Below are 24,345 nucleotides of genomic sequence, written 5' to 3'. Positions count from 1 at the left end.
TGGGTTATTTTAAAAAAAAATTGTCCATTTACTGGACTACAAGTTAGACAATGAAGGATAATAAAAAAATGGTTTAAACATATAGAGATTAATTTATTTAGTTAATTAGATATTTTATTTATCTATTTCAAAATAAACAGGATTCAGTCAAGTGCTCACAGAAGACATTTCTAAAAACGTAAATTATTTTATAAAATAACTTTTTTGGGGATTTGATAAAACATAGTGTTGTGAAAATTAAGAAAAATGTATTGTGCAACTCTGTAGATGTCGGACCTGAGATAAGAAAAGCGAAGTCAGCTTTGAGAAAATATCTTGCTGCTTTTGAGCTCAGATACTGACACTTGATTTGATGCTTTATTTTCTAATGCAATGACATTGAAACATTTTTAATAGTCCAAATATTTTTGGGCTGCTGTATATCTTTCAGTTCTACCTCTGATCCTCACTCTCTAGCGCCCCCTAATGCTGCATCACTGATAGTGTGAATGCCAGCTCTTCACAAACCTGTGCTTCTGCATCAGTGGACGTCTGAGAGAAGGAAGAAGATTGTCAAACTGTCATTCTGTGTGCATTGATCTGGAGTCATGGACAGAGAAACATGTCATCTTGGTAAATGGCAGGTGTCTGGCACAGAACAAAGTCAATATTTATCTGTAGCAGTGAAAATGCTGCCTCAGTCCGCTGGTGAACTCCGAACTCAACAGCTGTCAATCACGATGACATCACTCCCCTAGAGAACACGAGTTTCATGTTATGCTTTATAAATAACACGTTTTTGTGAAATCTGCGTCTCAAAACGTTAAAGCATTGCTGGTGTGCATCGTCAGTTAAAGGACATGTGTTCTAGATCATGTTTTGTTACGGTTGCAAAGCTCAGAATCTACAAAGTTAAAAAAGAAATGTCAGTTACAAATCTACCAGCAACCTTGTCTATTCTTACATTTTAGTTTGGGAGATTGATTACAGCAGTCACAAGAGAGAGCGTTTTAAATTTGCCTTCACTCCTTCAGCCATTGTATTAGAAGAACACATAGTTTTGGTTACACTTTATTTTAAGGTGTCATTGTTACAATGTAATTATACATTTAAGTATTGAGTAATAATAATTAACAACATGTACTTACTATAGGGTTAAGGGTAGGATTTGGTTGAGGTTTAATTGTATGTAATTATGCATAATTTGCTGTATGATATAACAAGGACACTGTAAAATAGTGTTACATTTACAGTTTTTTATGAATAGGTTATATTGAGTAAATGTTAAGTGGTATTCGTTGTTGTTAATATGTTACTGTTGTTGTTTTAAATTCAGTGGGTTTTTTTTCCAGTATCTCGTTTACCATAGTATTATGTGTATCCGCAATTTATCAGCCATCGGCTCTGCTATATCACATACTGACCAATGCAGAACTTGTATCAGATATCAATATCAGTGTTTTTACACTCTATATAGATATTAAATATTTTTTTAAAAAGTTATATTTATAATAAATTCTGTTCTTTTGACTTTCTATTAATCAAAGAATCCTGGAAAAAACACTTTCCTCAAAAGTATTAAAGCAGCACAACTGTGCTTAACATTAATAATAAAATAAATGTTTCTTGAGAACCAAATCAGCATATTAGAACATGTGTGTATATCAAGTATATGTAAAATTTTATTTATTATTTATTTATTGGGCTTTTCCCCTTTATTTTTATAGAATAATCAATATTTTTATAGAGCAATCAATGTTGATGGGAAAGTGAGACCTGAACCTAAGCCCACGCGAGCCAACAGCTCTTATACGTCTTGTGCCAAAACTAACTTTCTAAAATGATTTACAAACATTATTCAGTGTCCATTGGCAAGACTGTTAGTGCAGGCCCAGAAAGAGCTAATGCATCTGTAAAGGTGGCCAAGTGTTCATGCTTAACAGCCCTTGCTGATGATGCTGCTGGTCTGATGGTCCATCACTGGTGTACATTAGTCCTCTTCACATGTGAGCAGCATTTCTTCCTGCTCTCATTCGTCAGGATCAGCAGTGTGAGCTTCAGGGCCAAAGTGTTGCACATCAGCGGATGTGTCTGACATTACCGCGGGACACGATCAAATTCGCAGCTTTGAAATCTCTGTCTGGCGTTGCAGCGGAGGCCGTGGGATGTATTGTTCCTGTCTCAACTTTTTAATCCGCTCCCCCGGCTTGTGTTTTTTTCCCTCCGCTCTTTTGTTGAGGGTCTTCTGAGAGATGGATCAAGACTCTGACTGATGCACACCAGGCAGAAGTTAACGCGGCTGCCGGAGACGTTATGATTCCTGCGAGATTTGCTGCAGCCGTGTGTCTGATTCACGCTCGCATCGGGACGGGGGAGGGAAAGACCAGAGGGGCTCATCTTACCATCAAACTCGCTCTTTCTCTAACGCACGCCCACACACAGCACGCGTTGCAGACACGGCTGGTCCGCTTCCATCGCTGACACACGTGACGGGCCAGACGGGACACTTTAATTGAGTAGCCACGGTCTTAATTAAGTATCAGCGTGAATGTTGATGAGTGGCGTCGGATTGTTCCATCCGTAACTCACTCACTCTATAACTCAACCACAGTTCAGAGGAAGCAAACGAAATAATGAGCGACTCGAGGCCTTCGGAGCGGAACCCGGGACTGTCCGCCAACACACATTAAAAACACGTTATTGTGCAAACGTTGGTGTGCGGCGTTACACACACTGAATGTGTGCGCGCAGGTTTGAAACGGATGCGAGATGCGGTCCAAAAGCCTGTCAGTGTTCGTTTCTTTGTCTGATTCATGCATTCATTGGAATAATATTACAATACATTGCTTAAGCAATATATTTTAATAATTGTAATAATGCACAAATATTGGAGAATCCAGTAAAATATATATATTTATGTTGGTTAATATATTGCTTTAACACAACCGTTGTAAACTATTATATATGTATAGCATAAATATCATAATATGACTTTATTTTTTTATCAAAAATACAGTAAACCAGAAATATTGTGACATTACAATTTTAAATAATAGTTTTCTATCTGAATATATATTAAAATGAAATTTATTCCTGTGATCAATTTTCAGCATTATTACTGATCGTCTTCAATGTCACATGATCCTTCAGAAATCAGTCTAATATGATGACTTGAGAAATATTTATGATTCTCAATGTTAATAACAGTTCATATTTTTTGTTGAAACCCTGATACTTTTTTCCCCAGGATTTTTTATATAGAAATCTTTTGTACTGAATAGAACAAAACTATATAGAAATTTACTGTCACTTTTGATCAATTTAATGTGTCCTTCCTAGCTGAATAAAAGCAACTAAAAGTATATATAAGATGAAATATAATGAATAAGTATTAATTTCTTTTAATATATAATGTAATATAGTTTGTGTGAGAGTGTGTTCGGTTTTTTGTAACTTTGGAGTCTCGAGCGCTCGTCGTCATGCTTTTGGTCTGCAACATCTTCAGCCCACATGGGTTTTGCGGTTGCTCTGGCGTTAGGCCACGGGCCGCCAGACGTCCTGAAGAGCTTGTTTTTAATCTGAATCGACACCGTGAGCTCTACTCGAACATCATCTGGTCAAATCATCTGTCAAAAGCTGATTTCTCTGCCCCCACATCCTTCTTTTATTACCGGACTCTTGCAGTAAGAAACTAGTGTGTTCATTTCACGTGTGAAGGATCCCTGTGCATGTTTGGTGATGTATAGCTAAATAATGTTATATTTTTATCATTTTCAGCTTTATCTCTTCCTGTGATTGTTTTGAAAGGGCCTGAAAAGAAGACCTTTTTTTAATTGTGTGTTTTACTTATTTATTTTACTTATTTCAACTATTGCTAATTAGATTCAGAATTTTGAAAAGTAAAATCTTGTTAAAGCATGTTTTCCAGAGTATTTTACTAAATTAATAACTAAATGTGCACATGCAAGACTATTTGATAGTTTAATTTATATGCACAAATGTTATATTACCCAGTAAAAATATATATGTACGTAAACACTAACGTTGTAAGAAAGAAGTCTCTTCTGCTCACCAAGGTTGCATTTATTTGATCAAAAATACAGTAAAATTGTGAAATAGGATTACAATTTAAAACAACTGTTTTCTATGTGAATATATTGTAAAATGTCGTTTAATTCCTGTGATGAAAAGCTGAATTTTCAGCATCATTAAACCAGTCTTCAGTGTCACATGATCCTTCAGAAATCATTCTAATATGATGATTTGATGCTCAAGAAACATTTCTGATTATTAATCAATGATGAAAACAGTTGAGCTGCTGCTTCATATTTTTGTGGAAACCGTGATACATTTTTATTCAGGATTCTTTGATGAATAGAAAGTTCAGAAGAACAGCATTTATTTGAAATGGAAATCATTATATATGTCTTTACTGCAAAATTTCATCAATTTAATGTAGAGATATGATATATCAGCCACCATACCCATAAATAATGAATTATGTCCTTCAGCCGAGACACTTCACATGTGCATTGTTCGCCATGATGGTTTTGAATTTGCTTGAAATATGATTGAAATCACTTCAAAAAGGAAAATACGGTTCAGTGCAACATGTGCAGCCCAAAATCTGTAGGCTACATACAACTATAATGAGAACATAAAGATGAGACTTTTTTTTTGTAATCAGGTTCTCAAAAATTCTACACAATTAGATTTAGATTTATCAGCCAAATGGCCAATATATCGGTTATTGGCTTTCAAATATAAAGAATTATTGGTTATCGGTATCGGACAAAAAATGTATATCGGTGCATGTGTAATTTAATGCATCTTTGATAAATAAAAGTTCTATCTATATATATATATATTACTGACCCCAAACTTTTGAATTGCATATGAAAAAAGAATACATAAACTTTTGAGTGTATGTTTTGAGAGTGTTTTTCATTACATGAACACAGGGAAGAATAAGATTGAATCATTTTCATTTATATACATCTATATAACAAAGCATGGTCATAAACGGCTAATTTTTACGTGCATATACAGTATTCTTACTAAAACACTCAAATATATTGCAAAATTACTTCCATGATCACTTTCAGGGGGCGCAAGTGAATCGATAAATTAGTTTGTGGTTTGAATTGATTCGTGAACAAACTAAAGTTGTTAAAATCAGAGAAAACATCTGTTTTAATGCTTTTATACTCAATGCAAGGAAGAATCAACTGGCACAATGAAACAGAAGTCCTCATGATATTCACAATTTTGAATTGGCAGCAAATTCACTGAGAATTTTCGATATGGCTGCTTATCCTAACAGGTCACGTCCTGATTTGGCCTGTGGTTTAATGACTCAGAACAACCGGTGTCATTCCCCCATCTCTTCCTCTCCTAAACTCTGTTTCAGCTTGTTTTTAGATCTTCAGGGCTAGCGGAAAAATGGGCCGTCCCCCGGGCTGCACGAGGCATTCAGGAACGCAGGGCTCGAGCGTCTTGATGTGGATTTAACTGGGCTTCAGGGAGGAAGTGTTTCACTTAGCTCTGCAGTCCAAGAGATAGCGGGACGTTAAGGAGCCGTAAATCAGCACAGGTTGCTCACCTGCCCCATCTCGGGCTCGAGGGAGACGCGGCGGCTCAAAGCTGCTCTTCCCCTCGACCCTGTTAGGAGATGTGCAGTCCGTTTGGCCTTCTCGTGACTGATGGGCTGTGGTAAATAACATGCGGTACTGGGAGCTTTCATCCCGATGTCCCGGCGTCTCGGCCAGGATGTGAGGTTCTGGTGACTGCTTTTCAACGGCACACGTGTAAATCACCCACAGGAAGTTTGTGCGCGAACTGAAATAAACCACATATCTGAAGCATGTAGACTGTCATGCTGCCGTAAAAAACAGGGTCTGTTTGGGAAATGCTGTACTGAAGTGTGTTTTTCTACAACAGCATGAAATGAGTGTTTTAAAAACGTTTTTTTTTTTGCACAATGTTTGCATTTGTTTTTAATGATTAAGCACAATGCACTGCACATACTAGTTGCATACCATTGCTTTGCCAATAACTAGTGCTTGTTACAGTATGTTACATTAGTTAGTTACATTAGTTAGTTAAACGAGTACAGCGTAATTATGCACATAATAAAAACATGCACTTTCTATATAATTTAGGTTAGGGTTTGGTTTAGGGTTAGTTGCTAGGGTTTGGTTTAGGGTTAGCTCAAACAGCAGAGTGTTGGCGCTTGCAACGCCAAGGTCATGGGTTCAATTCCCAGGGAAAGCAAGAACTGATAACAATGTAAATGTGTACCTTGCAATTTAAGTCGCTTTTGATAAAAGTGTCTGCTAAATGCATAAATGTTAATGTAAATACCATAGAAAGTACATGTAAGATGTGTTACAGGAACACTATAAAATAATGTTTCTTTGCACTGCTACTAGTTACAGACCTAATACTTTTTTTCTGTTTGTTTTTTGTTTTTAATGATTACATTTTTGCTTGTTTTTAATGCAAATTTTTCTGGATCAGTAATTTTTACATGTAAATTAGTGTAATACCATTTTTTAAATGTAAAATCTGCCTAAAGTAAAGAGAGTACAACAAATACTACCATTTAGTGTATAAATAAATTAATACCAGTACGATACAGTTAACAGTTATTGATTAAAGTAATGATTTTCATCTTGATCATTAGATTTTGTCAGATTAAAATTGTCAGTAAAATAGTTTTCACATTTTTCACATTACAAATGTGAATTTAGTTAGTATGGGGAAGAAAAAAACGTGAGTGGGGTGGACAAAATATGGGATTTTCTTTTATATACTTAGTGTTTAAAGTCAATTTGATAGGAAACATGTATAAATTAAGTATTTTATTTATAGTCCTGTTTATAGAAAACAATTGTTCGTATTTGAGTACATAAGCTAAGGTTTCGGTAACAACGTGGTTTAATTTTTTCTACAGAGTTCTGGCCAAAATTCAAAGGAAAAGAAGAAGAAGAAGAAGAAAGCCGCTGGGAAGGAGAGTGGAGAAGAGCGTGTTGTGTCTGACAGAGACAGCGGCCTCAAGGTTTCCTCACAGGTGGACGAGTACGAGCACGACACGTCCGATGAGGAGGTAAGAATCTGTCCGTCATCTGCAGCCCAGGACAAGAACAATCATCCAAAAAAAAAACTCTTTCTGATTTGGTTTGATTATAGTTGTTTTTCAATAGCTTTTTGTGATCTAAAGAAAACACTGCCCTATAAAAATGTACCGTGGTAAATGCATTTTATACTAAAATAACAAAGTTAAAACTTTGGTACTGTGATATTGGCCATTACAGCCATTAAAATTTAAAATGAAACCAATATTCTGAATGTTTTTACACTGTTTGCAAGAGATCTTATATCCATTTGTTGAAAAGTGGGTGTATTGAAACTTTTTTTGTTATTCTTCTTGGCATGGAAATAAACAGTTTTCGATTATTTTAAAAAAATATTTTAATATATTTTAAAGTAGGGATGCACAATATATCGGCCACCATATCGGTATCGGCCGATATATGTTTATTTTTAAATGTTTTCGTTATTTTCACAATAAGAACATTTGACTGATATATTAAAGCCGATAAATAAGGTATTATATCCTTCAGCCGAGACACTTGTTTTTGAATTGCTTGAAATATGATTGTAATCACATTTTTTAAAAGGAAAATACATTTAAAGGCAACATGTGCAATATGTGCAGCGCAAGTCTGTCATATAGACTACATAATATTATAATGAGAACGTCATTATAATTGAGTGTTTGGGACATGGCTTTGAGACTTTTATTTTTGGAATCAGGTTCTCAAATTATATACAAATTTGGATTTAGATTTATCGGCCAATATATCGGTTATCAAATGTAAAGAATTATTGGTATCGGGCAAAATTTTCATAACTGTACATTCCTATTTTAAAGGAGAAATTTTTAAGATTCTGCACTATTGAAGCACAAGATGCTTTTCGCATCCTCTCACATCGTACATGATCAATCGGGTTTTTAGATGTTTCAATGCAACTTTTCACTCAAATTGTTTTGCGACTTATAACATCAATTGCAATCAACAAAGATGTTGTATTCAAATAGAAAAGAATGCAAAACTGAAGCATTTTCACTAGTGCTCTCAGACTGTTGGACCACAATCCCTTTCAGGTGACGGAAAATCCATGGAAGAGTGTTTGCGCTCAACTCTTATTTCCATTAATAAATTGCATTTTCCAGTTCAGCGAGTCTGGATATCACCATTGTGTCCAGGTGTTGTTGGTGCACCTGCATCTGTTGCGATGTGTCCTTTGCATGCTGTCCTCCTATCATTTGTTTCCAGATGGCCATTTGACTTTCAACTCTTTTGACTTTTATTTGGATGCATAACAAATGTATAATTTGACTACTTAAGGGGATTTTGGAGTCTTTGTGAGCACACTGTGTGAAATACCATCATCTTCGCAGGAACCGAAATGGCGGGAAAATGTCCAGTTTTGCCTTTCTTGTGTTATCACATTAGATTTAGTTTTATTCAGATATTATTGTCTGGTTAATGCCAGCTGATGGCAAAGTTATAGTGTAAACTTTAATCTAAAGTTAAAGCAGCAATAATGGAAATCTATTGCTTGATGACATGATACTGAATGACAAGTAGGATATCTTTATGATTTCAGGAAGAAAAATCTCATTCTCAATTTAAATCTAGCGGCGGCTCTTTGTGCAACGTTTGCACAGGAATGATTACTTCATTGTTCCGTGGAGGGGAATATGGTTAGTTGTGTAATATTTCATGTAAAGGAAAAAGATTTTTGTCCTGTTCCTTGGGCTGGAAGTGTCTGAACCGCAGTATTTGATACGTTCCCTTACGCCTGTAAGACGTTACCGCATTTCTGTAATGTCTCTGTTGGCTTTTTCTAAGGGAGACTGTGAAGCATCTCTGCAGTAAGGAGCTCTGTAACGTCTCATATTTACATCTAGGACCATTAAAGAATTCCTTTTCAGCTCTTTAATTTACATGCATCATTGAAAACCGTTGAACCTTGGCACGATGCGGTCTGGATAATTTGCCAGGCCATACAACCTAAACACAGCAGCCATCCAAAACTGTTCTTGGCAATCTGCTTCCGACCAGGAATGTTTTGCAGAAGTGTTATTGTTCTTGGGTAGATACCCGATTTGACTTTTTAATGCCCCCCTTCGTAGTCGTTCAGAACGCATCAGAAACGATGAGTGCTGTCATTATCTAGTTTGTAAAAGTACTTAAATTTTTTACATTTCCGCTGTCTTTGGAGGCTTTCTCTACTTCTTTTAATGACAACCTTAAATCAAAGTTGAGCTTATTTACTTTCTTCGTACATGTCTTTTTGTCTTATCGTGGAGCATTTATCAGTTATTGTAAAGAACTAAAAAGCTTTATGCTTTCATATGTTTTCATATTTTGACAAAAGTGTCTTTTGAATGAAGTTAATGTTTTGTCATGCAATATTTATTTTAGTCCATTTCTACCCTTTGGTTGGTTTATAGTTTTAGTCAACAAAAATAACTTATTTTGCAATAATCTGTAAATTTACAAAAGCGGTCAAACCGTAACATACCAAATTATTACCAGATATTTAAAAGTTCTTAAAATTCAAAGGCATTAATAAATATTAAATTCTCATAATTTCTTCAACAGTATGTTTTTTAATGACAATTAAAATTGTATTTTTTGCATGTTCATCAAATTTTCATCAGTAAATTTATCACTAGCTATGTTTCCACTTTATTTTATTTTGGGATATCGCAAAAAAAAACAAAAAAACAAGCTGGATAGAAATGCCAAGATGCACAAAAAACGTTTCCTCAATTGAGGATTATAATAAAATCCAATGTAACAAGGATTTTTGGTCCAAATAATTTTGAGGAACAAGGTCCAAAGATAAGCCTATGTTCATATACCTTGATGGAAGCACTAACCGCATAAATTGCATTCTCAAACATCAGGATGTGGGAAAAAAGAGCCACAGTGGCTCCTCTAGTTGCACCAAACTTGATATTTTGCGCCTGTTTCACAGGATATTACGATTTTGTTCTCTTGAGCACATGGGATGGAAACTGTGCTTTATTCTCAAACGTTTTATGCGATATTCCAATTTTCTGCTTAAGTTAAATTCACAAATTTGCATGGAAGCAGAGCTCCTGTCGTGCTGAATGTCATCTTAAAGCTGCTTTGAAATTATAATCAGTGTGAAAATTGCTATACAAAAAAACCTTGTCACATCATGATGTGCCAATCATTTTTAATTTTGATGCGTCGTACCAGATGCCATTGGACTATTAGCACACTAAAACACTGTCCGTATGGAGAAATCCTCTCTGTAAAGTTAACTTTTAAATGTAGTTCTAGAACTTCATCGTCTTTAAATCACTGCAGCCAAAAACATCAAAACTAAATCGAGATGAGCATACTAGTCAACATCCATGATCAATAGAAATAGTCAACTAGTTGTCCAAAAACTATGTTCTATAATCCCGGACCTTTCTCTTATCCCACTAGATAAAGTAGACATTATTTCCCACTGCACTGCTCTGCATCAGATATGATTTCAGTGCTAGCACAGTTTCTTGTTATCTTAAACACGGTGGCTTCTCTATTATAATTTGTACTCATTTTCTCATTTTGTGCTCAGTTCGGTAGTCTCACATGGAGATGAGAAGGTGTGAATCTCATTAGCTTGTCAGTCTTGTCTTTTACCCCTCAGGCATCCCTCTTTGAAGGAGTTTGTGGGCCTGATCTCAGCGGTGTTGTCATGCATCTCTGCGTGCGCCTCACATATCGGCGGTGGTCCCGCGGCCATTTGGCGTACGCTAAATTAGCCCCCCCTTGTCTGGGGACGGCAGATTGGGTTGCCTCTCCGTCCCTTCGCTGCTCTCAACACAAGTTGTCTACAAATAAAACTCCAGACTTCTAAATCCCCTGTTTTTCATCCTCATGTCCCCCCTTTGTAATAAAGGGCTATTTCCTGTTAGCCGAGTGGAGAGGGAATACACGAGAGTGCAGCGTCTGTCCGAGACCGATCCGGCAGGAAGGGGCTTTTCCCCCGCAATGGCTTTTCCATGTGCTCTTTGAGATGAATGAAGACACATTGTGGAATTAAGGGGAAAAGGGGCTCTGGCTCCCGGCCGCAGCTTCAGCTTCCTGCCGGCCAACAGCTACCGCTCTCAAAGACTGAGACCTGCACAGTAGCCTAGAAAGATGTGTGTGTTTTAAGTTTGCAACTGGCGGTAAAGTGAGTAATTTGATGCGAGATTTGTGATTTAAATCCAGATTGACGTGTATAGTGACGTCATTCAACCTGATGTTCTTTTAATTTTTCTGATCATGGATGAACCGGATTGGTTCGTTAGTTTGGAATCGACACATGACTGTTTTGGGTTCAGCATTAGGTTTGAAACTTTAAAATGAACACTCAAACAGTTTAATAAAATCTGTTTTAATTTGTTGAGCCTGTGAGTCTGACTAATAGGTTGACTAATGTGTTTATCTAGATGTTGTTCTAGCTTTAATATTTTAGCAGGAGTGATTTGAAAGAGATGAACTACTTGAACTACATCTAAAAGTGGTGAACAACAATAGGTGTCTGTGTTGATGCATCCCACATGAAGTTGAGTTTTAAATATCTATATATCTAAATATCAATTTTTGCAGTGGCTCCATCCATCCATCCATCTCCATATAAAATTACATCCATCTATCTGTCTGCCTGTTTGTGAAAAGAATTTTAATTGTACGTTACATTCAAATTGAAAATGCAATTCTGCATCCACTTTGTACATTTTTTAAGTGTAAAATGTAAAAGTCATTCTCAATTCAACTGAATGTCATACAACCCTGCTTTTAATATTAGTATATTAATATTTGCTTTAAATATTTTTAATAATCATAGTGCTAAATTTGCCTTTCAGAAAGTCAGTTTGCACTGTGCGCACACGTCCCATAGAGGGCGCTGTTTCCGCTGTCTGCCCGGCAGGCACACGGCTGAAATCTTATTTCCAGTGTGCGGTAAGCCATGGATGAGTGATTCTCTTTTGAGGTTTTTCAGAATGGCCCTCTCTCCGGGCTCTAACGTAAAGCTCTAGTGACAGGTAGCGGATCGAGGTCACGTCTGCTAATCACATCGACTGACTGATTCCAGATTCCGGTCCAGTGACCCACTGAGGAGCTGTCATGAGCGCAGGAAACTTTACATCCTCTGCAACTATGTAGAATCAGGCACGTTTAAAAACTTTTTCTGACCTCAGTGGTTGCGTGGCAACTGTTTTGTTTTAATTGGGAGGTTTTATTTAGGGCCGGATATATTTGCATATGTGGTTGGATTTATAATGCGAGACTCTTGCTGTAGCTGAAGGACATGGGTGAGCATTTGATGGATCTAGTTAGCGATTTCCTCCAGTCCCAAATGATGTCAGAGTAATTACATGTTCAGGAGGTTTTGCGGTGTAAAGAGTTTCTTCAGGTGGTCAAATCTCACTCAGGAAGGTAAGGACTGGCTTTGTCATTTCCACCCGGAGATTTGAGAAAGTTTTCGGCCCACGCTGTCTGAAGAAAAGAGCCCTGTTTGCTTTCCCGTACAAAGTAAAACAAACACAACCTGTAATGCCGAGTGGTCAGGTGTCCAGATTGCTCGAGAGTTAAGAGGGAACCCAGCCTCCCCCTCCGGGGATCTGTGCCACCCACTCCTCGGAAAACTGAGACACGGAGCACATATCTCGAGGTGAATTTTATTTGCTTTGCTCTCTAAATTTTGGTAATCCCGAAGTTTAATTTCATGATTGGGCCCATTTCCAAACGCTTGCCTGATGAGTTCCAGATGGGATCTCAAATGATTGCGGTCAATCTGATGGCAGGGAAAAAAAGCTTGAATTTTAGCAGTTCTGGGCTCTTAGAGGGTAATTTAGGGAAGAAACCCCATTTCCCAACCCCATCCTTACAAGGATTGACAGCCTTTCCATGTATCGCTGGATCTATAAGTTGCAGCACAGCATGATTACGACCCAATGCTGCTCAGTTGGGGGGAAACGGTTTACCTTTCCCGATGTTACTTTCGTTCCCTTTTCTCTTTCCATTGGAGGTTCCCACTCTGATGGGTTTAAGTTCTCTTTTATATTATTTTAGAAATTGAAACTTTTGAAGAAATTAACCCTGAATCTATTTTATAGTATCCAAAGAAAACTTCAAAAACCATATGTAGTTGCTCTTTTAAAGTATTTCAACTGGCCATGATGAAAATAGCCAAGGAAGCTGGCGTGGCGTTAAAATGGCAATTAACCAACCAATCCCAATTTGATGGACACTGAAATGTTTCAAGACACTCGGTGGAGGAAGAGATTTTCATCTGAGGCCATCATTACCGCTTTCCCCTCATCACCGAATACTGTATCCTCAGCTTGAATGTACATTTGGAGATTGGCGCTGTCCACAGGTTGCTGTCCTGAATGCCTAAAAGTAATCAAAGCCGTCAACGTGCTTCTCTTGTACGATGTTTCTTTCACAAAGTTCGCCATTCCAAGCGGACGTGGAGGTGGAGGTGGAGGGGGAGGGGGGGGGGGTCGTCCTGGCTCTCCGTTCCAGCAGCAAATTCACATCAATTTATGAAAAAGGAACCAGGGTTTGTATCCATTCATCCTTGGCAGACCAACACCATTTGAAGCCTGAACTCAGCACAACCTTTGACCCTCAGCATTCTGCAGAGCATTCGGCATCTCTTACTGCTGCTATGTCTTGGTCTGCTTGCCATACGCCAAGTGAAATGAGAACCCTGCTTGGTGCACTTTCCCATCATTCACTTTCCTTGCTTGCTTTCTACCATAACAGCTTTCAAAATGAACCCACAAAGCAAAAAGGTTACTTAAAACGATTTCCGAGACTTATACAACAAGTAGTATTTCCAGTAGGGCTGCATGATTAACCAAAATAAAACGGATCGTGATATTGCTAAGTGTTATCGAATCGTAAAGTCTTCAGTTTAATTAAATGAATGTATGCACTGCGTGTTTCAGGGTGAAGTGCGGCATTGAGTTTCGCTAATGTTTGCAGAATACTAGAGCGGCTCGTTTCCACATCACGTGCCAAGCGTCTTCCTATACTTGTAATGTAAAAGAAAACCTTTAAAGACTGCCAAATAAAAATAAAAATCTGATGGTTAGGGTTAGGTTAGCTTTTGAAAAGTAAGATATAAGATAAATAATAGTATTATAATTTACAGTTGCAATGTGAAATAAAAATATTTTTTCTAAAATACTCTTTTACAGTGAAATATTACAATAGTTATTTATTATTTTGCCTGGATTTATACATTTTTATTTAATAATAATAATAATAATAATTATTATTATTATTAAATAGAAATTGATATCCATTATTATTGCAGTAATTATTATTATTTTATTGCCATATCGATATATGATTGTGCGGACCTACAAATAAGCACAGCAAACCTGGAATTTTTTTTAAATTATATTTTACATCAGTCAAAATTTTTGTCAATTAATTTAATTTACTTCTTTTTTTTTTTTTTAATTGTGCATGCCTAATTTCTGAGTACCATTTTCACCAAAACGTCCTTAATGGAAGTCAACGTCTATAGTGTTGGAAGTACAGTGCATTAGCTCGTCCCATAGACCTTTGAACTTTTCCAGTGTCCGTGCCTTGTTGGCCCGAGGTGTTGTCTTGCACCCTGCTCCTATTCTGCTCTCAAATCTTGTTAAAAGCAGCGCCGGCGTCTGTTGTTCATGTAGTTTCTATGCTTCTCTTTGTCTTTCCCCCCAGCACGCCATTGGGTTCAGCGTTTCAGGGAAGAGAATGATTAATATGTTTTGTGCTTCAGCAGACACGGGCATGGATTTTTACAAAAACGTCTGCACTATTAAAATACAAAGAGCGGTTTTGTTCTCCCGGATCCATTGGATCGAGCCGCTCTTTAGATTTATCAAATTAGACTCGAGTGAATGTGGGTGGTGTTCTGTTGCACATGCAATACAGCAAGGTAAAGAGGGGATTTAAGGGCTGTATCCCATCGGGAGCCATTGGTCCCCACACAGTCCTCACACCCACGCCGTACCTTCCAGATCAGAGTCAGGCCAATAATTCCTCCCTCTGGCAGGAGTCAAGCAAACGTGTAAGCTATTTGGAGCCGTAAACTGAACGAATGTATTCCTGTGTGTGTTTGAGAGGGGAGAAGCGGCTCAAAGCCACTACCTAGAGCAGAGGATTGCGCAATAACTTAGGTTTTATCATATTTCTCTATTTTATTATTGATTAATTCATATTTGTACATATTTATTAATTATTTTGGGGCTTTTTGTCACTATGTACAGTAGAAATAGGACTGGAATTGATAGGGAAAAGATGCGAGTCTAGTAGGAGATTAAAGGAGAACTTGGTAACTTTTTTAACTTAATAAAACTGTCTAGAATTCATTTGGATGGTTAAACAACCTGTTCTGGTGATATTGGTGACTTTCCCCGCTCCTCCCAGCGTTCCCAGGTGGAAAACCAACCTTGCAACTTGGGGACTACCATCCCGGCAAGATAGAAATTGGAAGTCTCGTGAGAAACGAGAACGAGCGCGAAACACGAATTGCTACGGCAATTCGACATAAACACACGCGCATGTATGATGTATTACCAGATTACCCACCTCGGTAGACGATACAGTTGGCTTGGTCCGATCAAAACAAACGCACATGAGCAGCGGTAGAGATGGGGAGGAGGCCGCCGCAAGTGAGTTTTTTACGACCGTGTTGTGAAATATACGCCCCCCCACAGCTGTAGGGGGAGCTCGTGGGGAAAACATGAGACAACAAAAGGAAAAATCAGCGAAGAAGTGACTAGAGTTCGCTAGAGTTGCCGAGTTCTCCTTTAAAGTGAGTTTGCATGAAAAATGAGTGAAGTGTTATCAAAATATTTTAGAATAAGGTTATAATTATTGCACTCCAATTTGAATCTGCTCTGACTATATGACGTGCACGTGTTCGCTGAACTCGGAGAAGTTAAAAGTAGACTCGCTTGCTGTTAGGATAGGATAATCATTTATGAGAAATGGAAATACTTGCGTGAATTTGTAACGTGTCTCAAACACATTAAATAACGCGCACCTCTGACAGTAGGGCAAGGTTTTTGATTTAATTTGAAGCGCTAAATGTAAAGCACGTCTTAAGACAACTTGGATCGTGCACTTACTCTCTGTGCTTCGTTATTTCCCAGATGTGTTCGCAACACCAAAGTATATCGATATAAAGGATATTGTGCTGTCCTTGGGTGGAAACTCGGAGTTTAAAATTATGTTCCGCACAGAGAGAATTTCCACACTTGTAGTGGTTAAAACACTACTATTCGTACGGTACACATGCGTTCCATACCAAATACAAATTTTCAGTATGAATACATGTACCATTACACCCCTATGTGTAAAGAGTTTTAAGTACATGCTCAGTCTTGAACTTTGTCTTTTTGATTTTCAAATACTTTTTGACTTTTTCAAAACTACAAATTTGACTTGCTTCACGGCAAGCGTTACGATAGTCATTATTTTGATTTTCTTCGTTTCTGATGTCGCAATACATCATACTTTCATAAAATCATGCAACATACTCTACCTTGTCTGTGGACATCGTTCATTCCAAAGCGGGCGGCAAAATTATTTACGACAGCGGTAATGGACAATTCCGCTTATAACCTGTAGGGGGACCGAGTTATTTAGTGTTGCTTTAACACAGACCTTTTTTTTTAAATCCCATTGAGAAAAAAATGAATGTGTAAAATACTCATGGACTGAAAGAAAAAGTGGGCTGGCACTGTTCTCAAATGAGCTTAATTTGCACTGAACCCATAATATTGTTTTAATGTTAGTAACTAGCTACCTGAAGGCAACCATCACCCTCTTTATTACTGAAATTGTTGCTGCCACAGTGATGTGAGAATGCCAGGTCAGGTTTTTTTTGTTTTGTTTTTTCAATGCACCATTAGTGTAGAGTATGTTTCTGGCCATAGTGTTGTAAGTTGTCAGAGAATAGATGAAAATGATATCGATCAGCAAACGCGCAGCACTCCTCCGGGCTGTTGTCCAAAAACTCTGGGATGGATTGAAACGTCTCAGTTGTCTTCTGAGGATGAAGTGATTTCCAAAGTGTTCTTGTCCAAGGACACAAAGGTCTTCTTTCAGCCCAGCGCGCTCCGCTGAAATCAATAGGCTGATAAAATTGACAGATCGCCGGTAAATTATGTGGAATCTTGGCCTGACACGCCGCTGTCAGCAGGAAATTTCTTTTTAATAGTCTATTTAAGGAGAAGCGGGGATGTGTTTTTCTTAGTCAGAGGGGAATGTTGATCCAGAGGGCCGGGGGTGGAGGGTCAGACGGGGAGGAGGCGCTCGGATAAATCGCGTGCCGGTCAGACGGAGCAAACGGGACCCCAGGCTGCGGTCTCTTGCAGGTGTGTGGAGGTGGGGGGTAGGCGTTGGAAAGCTGGCCTTTTTTTTTTCCCTTCTTCTTCTTCGAGAGCAGCCAAAGTAGCCACCTGTCGTTCCACAGTTTTTAGGACTTCCTTTTCATCCGGTCTTCAGCACAACTCCCAGTTGGCCCAGCATGCATCCTGCCAGAAGACCTGATTGAAACCAACTGCCAGCGGGGGCTGCCTCGGTCTCTGTGAGGACGTGAATGGAGATATGGAGAACGCATGCACTTGAATGTTTACCTCAGATACAGGAAGGAGACGAGCTAGACTTCATTTGAAAATCCCACGACTATAACTGTTCAAAACCTAGTTGGCTGCCTACATTGTACTGACAGCATCCTAAACGAAACATCGCAAGAGATTGATTTGGATCGCTCTACGTAGGCAGTAACCTTGTGATTCACAAAAACAAACAAGAAACAAACGTATGGTGCGGTACACTAATCACTCTTAAAAAGAAAAAAAATAATATTGGCATATATGGCGGGGTATATAAAATATAAAACATTTTCACTTTTTGAAATAAATAAAATATCAAAAGAACAAGGCAAGTTGCAAAAGTTGCAATGCAACATTTCTCATTTTCTTTTTGATGTATTTCTTTGATTCTCTCATCATTTACTCAAGCATACTTCCTTTTTTTGTGAGTTTTCTGTCAAAATAAAAGCTTGATGGTTGAAAATGAAGAAATTAAGAATCCATAAATATTAAGTAATTTTACAGTTGTACTGTAAAATAAAAGTTTGATGATAATAATAATAATACATATTATTATAAAATGCTTGTTTTTTTCTATTTTAATATTTTGTTATGTAGTAGTAGTAGTAGAAGTAGTAGTAGTAATCATCATTATTTTTAATAATAATTATAATGATTTTTTTATCATTATTTTATAGTCATATTGATATATCACAATCACGCAGAAGAAGAGAAAAGTCCTACATGTTCGAAATGATATTAGGATGAGTGGCTGATGACTGGATGTTTATATTTGGGTGAACGATTCCTTTACAGTAAATGATGCCTTAACATGCTCCCTATGTAGGCAACACACTAGGTTTTGGAACAGAGCTTGTATCTCTTATTTTAGAGGCATTTTTTCCACATTGTGTTAAAGGTATTTGATGCATGTTTTTGTACAACGAAGGTGGAAAAATAACTAAAGGAAAAAAGAGATATGGCCCGTTACCACCTCGGCGCTCAGCGTCTCTCCTCCGTTTCTGACGTAGGTGTCTTCAGTCAGACTTTCTCCAGGCTTGTCCTCAAATTTTAAAACCAAAATATGCTTTTGCAGCCATAACTGCTCATCATAACTTGTAGGACAGTGGAAGGAAAAAACACTCCGTGGGATGTTTCGGTTAATGATATAAAGGAAAAGTCAAGCGCCTTTGCTCTTGTGGCTTTGATTCGATGGCTTTCTCTTCTGTTATACGACCAGAGTCGTCGTGCAGGAAAAGCTTCAGGGCCTCATTAGATATTTAATTTTCAATAAATAATGACTTTCTGAATGATGTACCGGATGCTCCAGGTGGGAAACCCATTTGAAACCTACGTTGCCAGAACGCAAACTTTCCACATGCGTCCTCCAAGGTTAAAGCCCTGTGTGCGAAGATCTGCAGATTATTTATTTATTGGGGCGGTGTGGTGCAGGATGTTTTTTTTTTTTTGTTTTTTTTTGTCGTAAGTAATGAGCGCTTGACCTTTTGACGACCTCCTTTGCGGTTTCGCTATATTAGAAATAATGACGGGATTTGTTTTTATGGCCTTTGGTGCTGTATTAGGAGTTGGGATATTAAAAGTGTGCTCTGCAGAACTGTCAGGTGAAGGGGATCCGTTCTTCCGGCCGACAGCATGGCACCGTCCTCGCCGGGTGAAGCGCTCTGATGCTGAACAGACGAGAACCGTGCAGCTGTCATCTGTTAACCATCCTCCAGACGGTCTCGCGGGACCCGGGGGAGGCTGGATTATTACCCCCACGTCCAGCCTTTCATGGAAAGAACTGCGTCTGCTCTGGTCATCGGCCTGCTCTGTTTTTAAACTGTTTAGGACGGTAATGAGGGGGACAATGTGTTTTCAGGTTTCATTTGCTGTTGCTTCCAATTTGTGCCTTGACATTAGTGAAACTCTATCTTTTTTTTCTGTTTTGTAAGTCGCTTTGGATAAAAGCATCTGCTAAATGCATAGATTAATAGTGTAGAGTTTAAATATGCTCATGTCAAGTTAAGTCACATTTATTCATGTAGTGCTTTTTTTTATATAGTACTGATTGTTTCAAAGCAACTCCACTGTAATAGACAGAAAAAATACACTGTTAATGTTGCAGAATTCATCATTTACGAAACACAGTTTCGGCTATAAAGCAGTTCTTCTGAAGACAAGTGTTATTATTCAGCTCAATTTAGGGTACGTTTAAACAGAAAAGTTTTTCCTTTGTGCTTTTGAAAAGCTCTGCACAGACGACCTGCGGAAACGATTAAAAACGCTGTATTCTGCTGCCAGGCCAGTAGATGGCGATGTCACTTTGTAAAGAAACACTACATGTCTGTAGACTGAACGTGTAATACTCATGTGCATGACGTCACTGTTTCCTCAAATTCAGGTTTTTGTAGTTTACACAGATGATTAATGGTATCGTTTTCAAATGTTTCCGTTTTCAGGCCCCCAAAACAGCACTTCTGTGTAATGAACTTTCATGAATGAAAGTTTTTAGTTGAAAATGGTGTCGTGTAAACGCTCCCTTAGTTCAGTGTTGATTCATTTCATTTCTATAAGAGTTAATGTTGACAATTATTAAACAAATTAAATTCTATAAAACTAAAGCAGCTCTACAGAAGACAATAGTGTCATTATTCAGCTAAATTTTGTTCGGTGTTGATTCAGTTCAGTAACAGTGTCATTCTAGCAAAGTTCATCAGTTATGAAACAAAATCGATTCAGTTATAAAGCAGCTCTGCTGAAAACAATCCAGCCCAAGTTTTGTTCTCATTCAATAGTGTCAGTGCAGTCAAATTGATATTAATGAATACTAGGGTGTGTTCACACTTTGCAGTTTTGGTTTGACTAAAACTCTGGTGCGATTGCTCTGTTAGTGTGTCGCTCATTTGAACAAGTGTGAACGCTGCCATCCGAACCCTGATGTGCATTAAAAAAAGTCCACTTTTTTGGTGTGCATCAGGGTTCGGATGGCAGCGTTTACACTTGTTCAAAGGAGCGACACAATAACAGCGATTTCCAAACAATCTCGGGTGCGGTTTGAATGAAATCTGAATGCAACACAGACCAAAGACATCTAAACAAGCCAAAAACAGGATGTGATATCACAAAATGCGACCTAATGCTCAAGCACACCTGGTTCTTCTCGTCATGAGAGCTACATTACCATTACAGTTCGGTACAGGCGTTGGAAACGCGTCTCCTCACAGCAGATCTTCTTATGTGAGGAGTTCCTGCCGCCGTTTTGATTACTTTACACATTTTATAAGCTCTTCACGACTTCTCAACTGGTCAAAATACCATCATACGTAGGCTAAGCACCTTAACGAGTATATTTAGTCCAGTTTTGGATGTTCAGTAAGTTCCATTGCAAAATATATCGATAACCAATAACTCTTTATATTTGAAAGCTGATAACCGATATATTGGCCGATAAATCTAAATCCAATTTTTATATAATTTACGGGGGGGAAAAAGGCTTTTTTCTTCTTTTTTTCTTCTCTTTAGGTTCGGTGTTAAAAATGACAGTGTCGATGCTAAGTGAACCAGGACTAAATGTATTATTCTTTTTTTTGACCAAGAGAACCAAACTACAAGTGTGAACACACCCTAAGCAACCAAACTAAAAAAAACTTCAATGCCGAACAGAAGAGTTCAACATATATTATATTATACTCACTTAACAAAAGTGGTCCATTTCATCGTATTGAACTTGCAATAGCTAAATATCAGCATGATTGAATGATAAAAATGATGTAAAGAAAATGTGCAAAATGATGCTTTCATTGTTTGGTTATAGGAAACATCCCTTCAGACAATGTTTTTTGGATACTGGCTGTGCAACAACATAATTCAGACACTTCTAAGCAGTGACTGATGAGTAAAGCAGATTAATCGGCCGATAACTGATCATTTTATGATTATTTGTACTGGTGTATAATGGTGTCCGTTGGAAAACACGGTTCATAGTTCCCACTGTGTCCGTTCCAAAATATACAGACAGTCTCGCCAATGAATAAACAGTTTTGGTTTTCTGTGAATTGAGTAAATGATGTAAAATAAGCATTTATTTCTTGTTCACAGTTCTATGTAATTCACATTTGCTGCCATTATATATATATATTTTTTTGTATTTTTGTATATATATATCAAATTACATGTATATTAAATATAAAATGTATTTATTTTGGGATATACATTTAATGACATAATATAATATGATTTGATATGAGTCAAAATATGCTAAGGGCTAATGGAACAGCTTTAAAAAGCGATTTTCATTATTATTTACAACAGGATCTGCATTTTCATGGGATTAAATAAAAGATTTATGTAATATATGATATTATTTAATGTGTATCAGCATTGGGCATGTCGGTTGACCACTGCGACTAGAAATCTATAATCTAAATACTTTTTTACACATTTCAGGTTACTCATTTTATTGTTAAAGTTTAATATCTTTTCCATATAGCTGGCCATAGTTGATTTTATTCTTTAGTCGGTCCTCTGTTTGTAGTCTGTGACGTTTTGAGCTCTACTGCAATTGAATTTCCATGAGCGACTAGAACGTTTTTTTCATTTTTACAATCAGACAAGTGTATTTTAATGCGTTGTCGATGCTGAATACTTCCTTTGTCGTCGTTCTTCTTCTGTCTGAGTGCTGATGTCTGTAGTCGCTGGATGCGAGGCCTGCGTCAGACACACAGGTAACCGGGTTCATGTGTGTGGATATGGAGCTGTTCTGTGTGCGCTGGCTGGTGAGATATGAGGGGATGACAGAATGACAGACCGGGGTGAACAGAGGGGTAAGACTCAGCGGGATGCCGCCCAATGCTTTTCTTTTCGTCTTGCGTACCTCCACAGCCTCATCAGAAAAGATCACATTCCGCTTCATTGACAACAAACTAGTTTGATTTACTTTTAAACTGAAAACAATCGATAATGTAGTTGAAAAACAGTCTCCTCTCAGCTCTTCAATAAATGACACTCCAGAGCTTGTGCGTCTCATCGCAAAGTTTTGCGGTTCTTGCGCCAATCGTGGAGAAACTTCTTAACGGCAGATTTATTTAGAAATGAAATCCAGATGGGGCGTTTAACAAAAGTTAAATAATTAGCTGTTTTTGCAATGGTCGAATTGAAATATCATTGAAGCTCAGTATGAAATATCACCCATGAGCTGCTCTTTTGTGTATTAACATATTATTTTTTTTCCCCTTAAGAAGAAGCTGAATGTTTTAGGCATTAACTACAAAAACAATCACAGGAATGCTATTATTATTATATTAATGCAATGACAAAAGATTAAAATAGCTTTTTTTTAGATTAGTTTAACAAAGCAGAAAGTCGTTTTAGTTACCTGAGATGAGAGATGATATGATATTAGTTTGCCGAGCAGGTTTTGGAAGGTGTAGAAGGTGATATGCGAGTCAAAACTCTCAAGACCAAGACAAAATTTGTCCGAACTTCCTCTCACCCTTTTTTGGCGCTGTCAGGGGTGGACGCTGCCAGGACCGCTGCCAAAAGCTTTACCTGCGAATCCCATCTGCGCCACCACACGCAACAGCTGTCCGTCTGACAGGCCTCGCTTTCTGTGCCGTCCACCTCGGTTCGGTCGTCTGTTTCACCTCAAACTTCCTTCTGTCCTCTGACACACAAGATCCAACCAACACCACCAGGAACAGCGGCGTAGCGACCGTTATAATGACTTGCCATTTTTTGGAAGGTATTGATTTAGAATTTTGTTTTTTGGGGGCATCATTTGGCGGCAATCCAAAGAAATAAGTTATCCAGGTAAAACGCCTACTTTAGGACCACGCAGTGAACTAAACGAACACTGATCCTACTTTGTCTAATTCCTGTTTACCAATTTCTGCCTTCTGTGATAAATATTCATGATCCTATAAGGTTTATATTGTGCTTCTTCTTAGTTCTTAAAGACCAACAGTGACTATAAACTAGGAATTCTCAACCAATTAAATGTTGATTGTTAAATATATATATACAGATATGCATATGTACATGTGTATGTATGCATGCATGTATAAGGGGCTATTGGGACAAAACAAGCATTTAAAATAGGCCAAAACCACACAAAAAATCAAGATATGTCATTTTAAAGTGTGATTTCAAGACCTGGAAAAGTCATGTAAATTCTTCTTAAGAATTAAGAACTGATGATAATAATAATAATAAAATGAATATAGTGCTTTTCTAGTTCTAATTTTATCTGAGAGAAATTGAGTAAAAGATATTTGTACAGATATTTATCCTTAGATCATGAAAACCTGGAAATATCACATGGCCTTTGAATATTGTTGTGGACATTAGAGAGTCCTGGAGTCAGAAAGGCTGAGACCCACTGCTATAGATCATAAACAACTGTAAATACCGTAAAAATCTGAAGTATCGTGTCTTTGAGTTAATGAAATATAAGACAATATGAGTGACTCTATATGTGTTTGTATTTCTCAACCTTAGGAAGAATAAACTACGACGTTCAGATTAAAACCAGAAAGAGAATGTGAAATTAAATATTTAGACTGAGGATGCGTGATGAGAGATGATCTACAGAGATGATAAAATGAAAGTGTTGATCTTTATCTGGAGGGACTCTGTTTTTATAGCTGCATTGAGGTGTTGGTCTTAATTAATTACAG

At 37.6% G+C, this 24,345-nt stretch overlaps 1 protein-coding gene across 1 annotated transcript in view; it reads left to right on the top strand.

Moving 5' to 3' along the window:
- Nucleotides 1-24,345, top strand: part of bop1 (BOP1 ribosomal biogenesis factor) — a 76,111-nt gene that overhangs the window by 5,539 nt on the left and 46,227 nt on the right. The window contains exon 3 of the mRNA XM_081375666.1: nucleotides 6,935-7,087. Coding sequence (XP_081231792.1) covers nucleotides 6,935-7,087 — 153 coding nt within the window. The remainder of the gene's footprint in view (nucleotides 1-6,934; nucleotides 7,088-24,345) is intronic.

The sequence above is a fragment of the Scardinius erythrophthalmus genome (assembly GCF_964197995.2).
Source record: "Scardinius erythrophthalmus genome assembly, chromosome: 10".
NCBI lineage: Eukaryota > Metazoa > Chordata > Actinopteri > Cypriniformes > Leuciscidae > Scardinius > Scardinius erythrophthalmus.
Note: the sequence above shows the minus strand (reverse complement) of the source record. Positions and strands in the feature narration are given on the sequence as shown.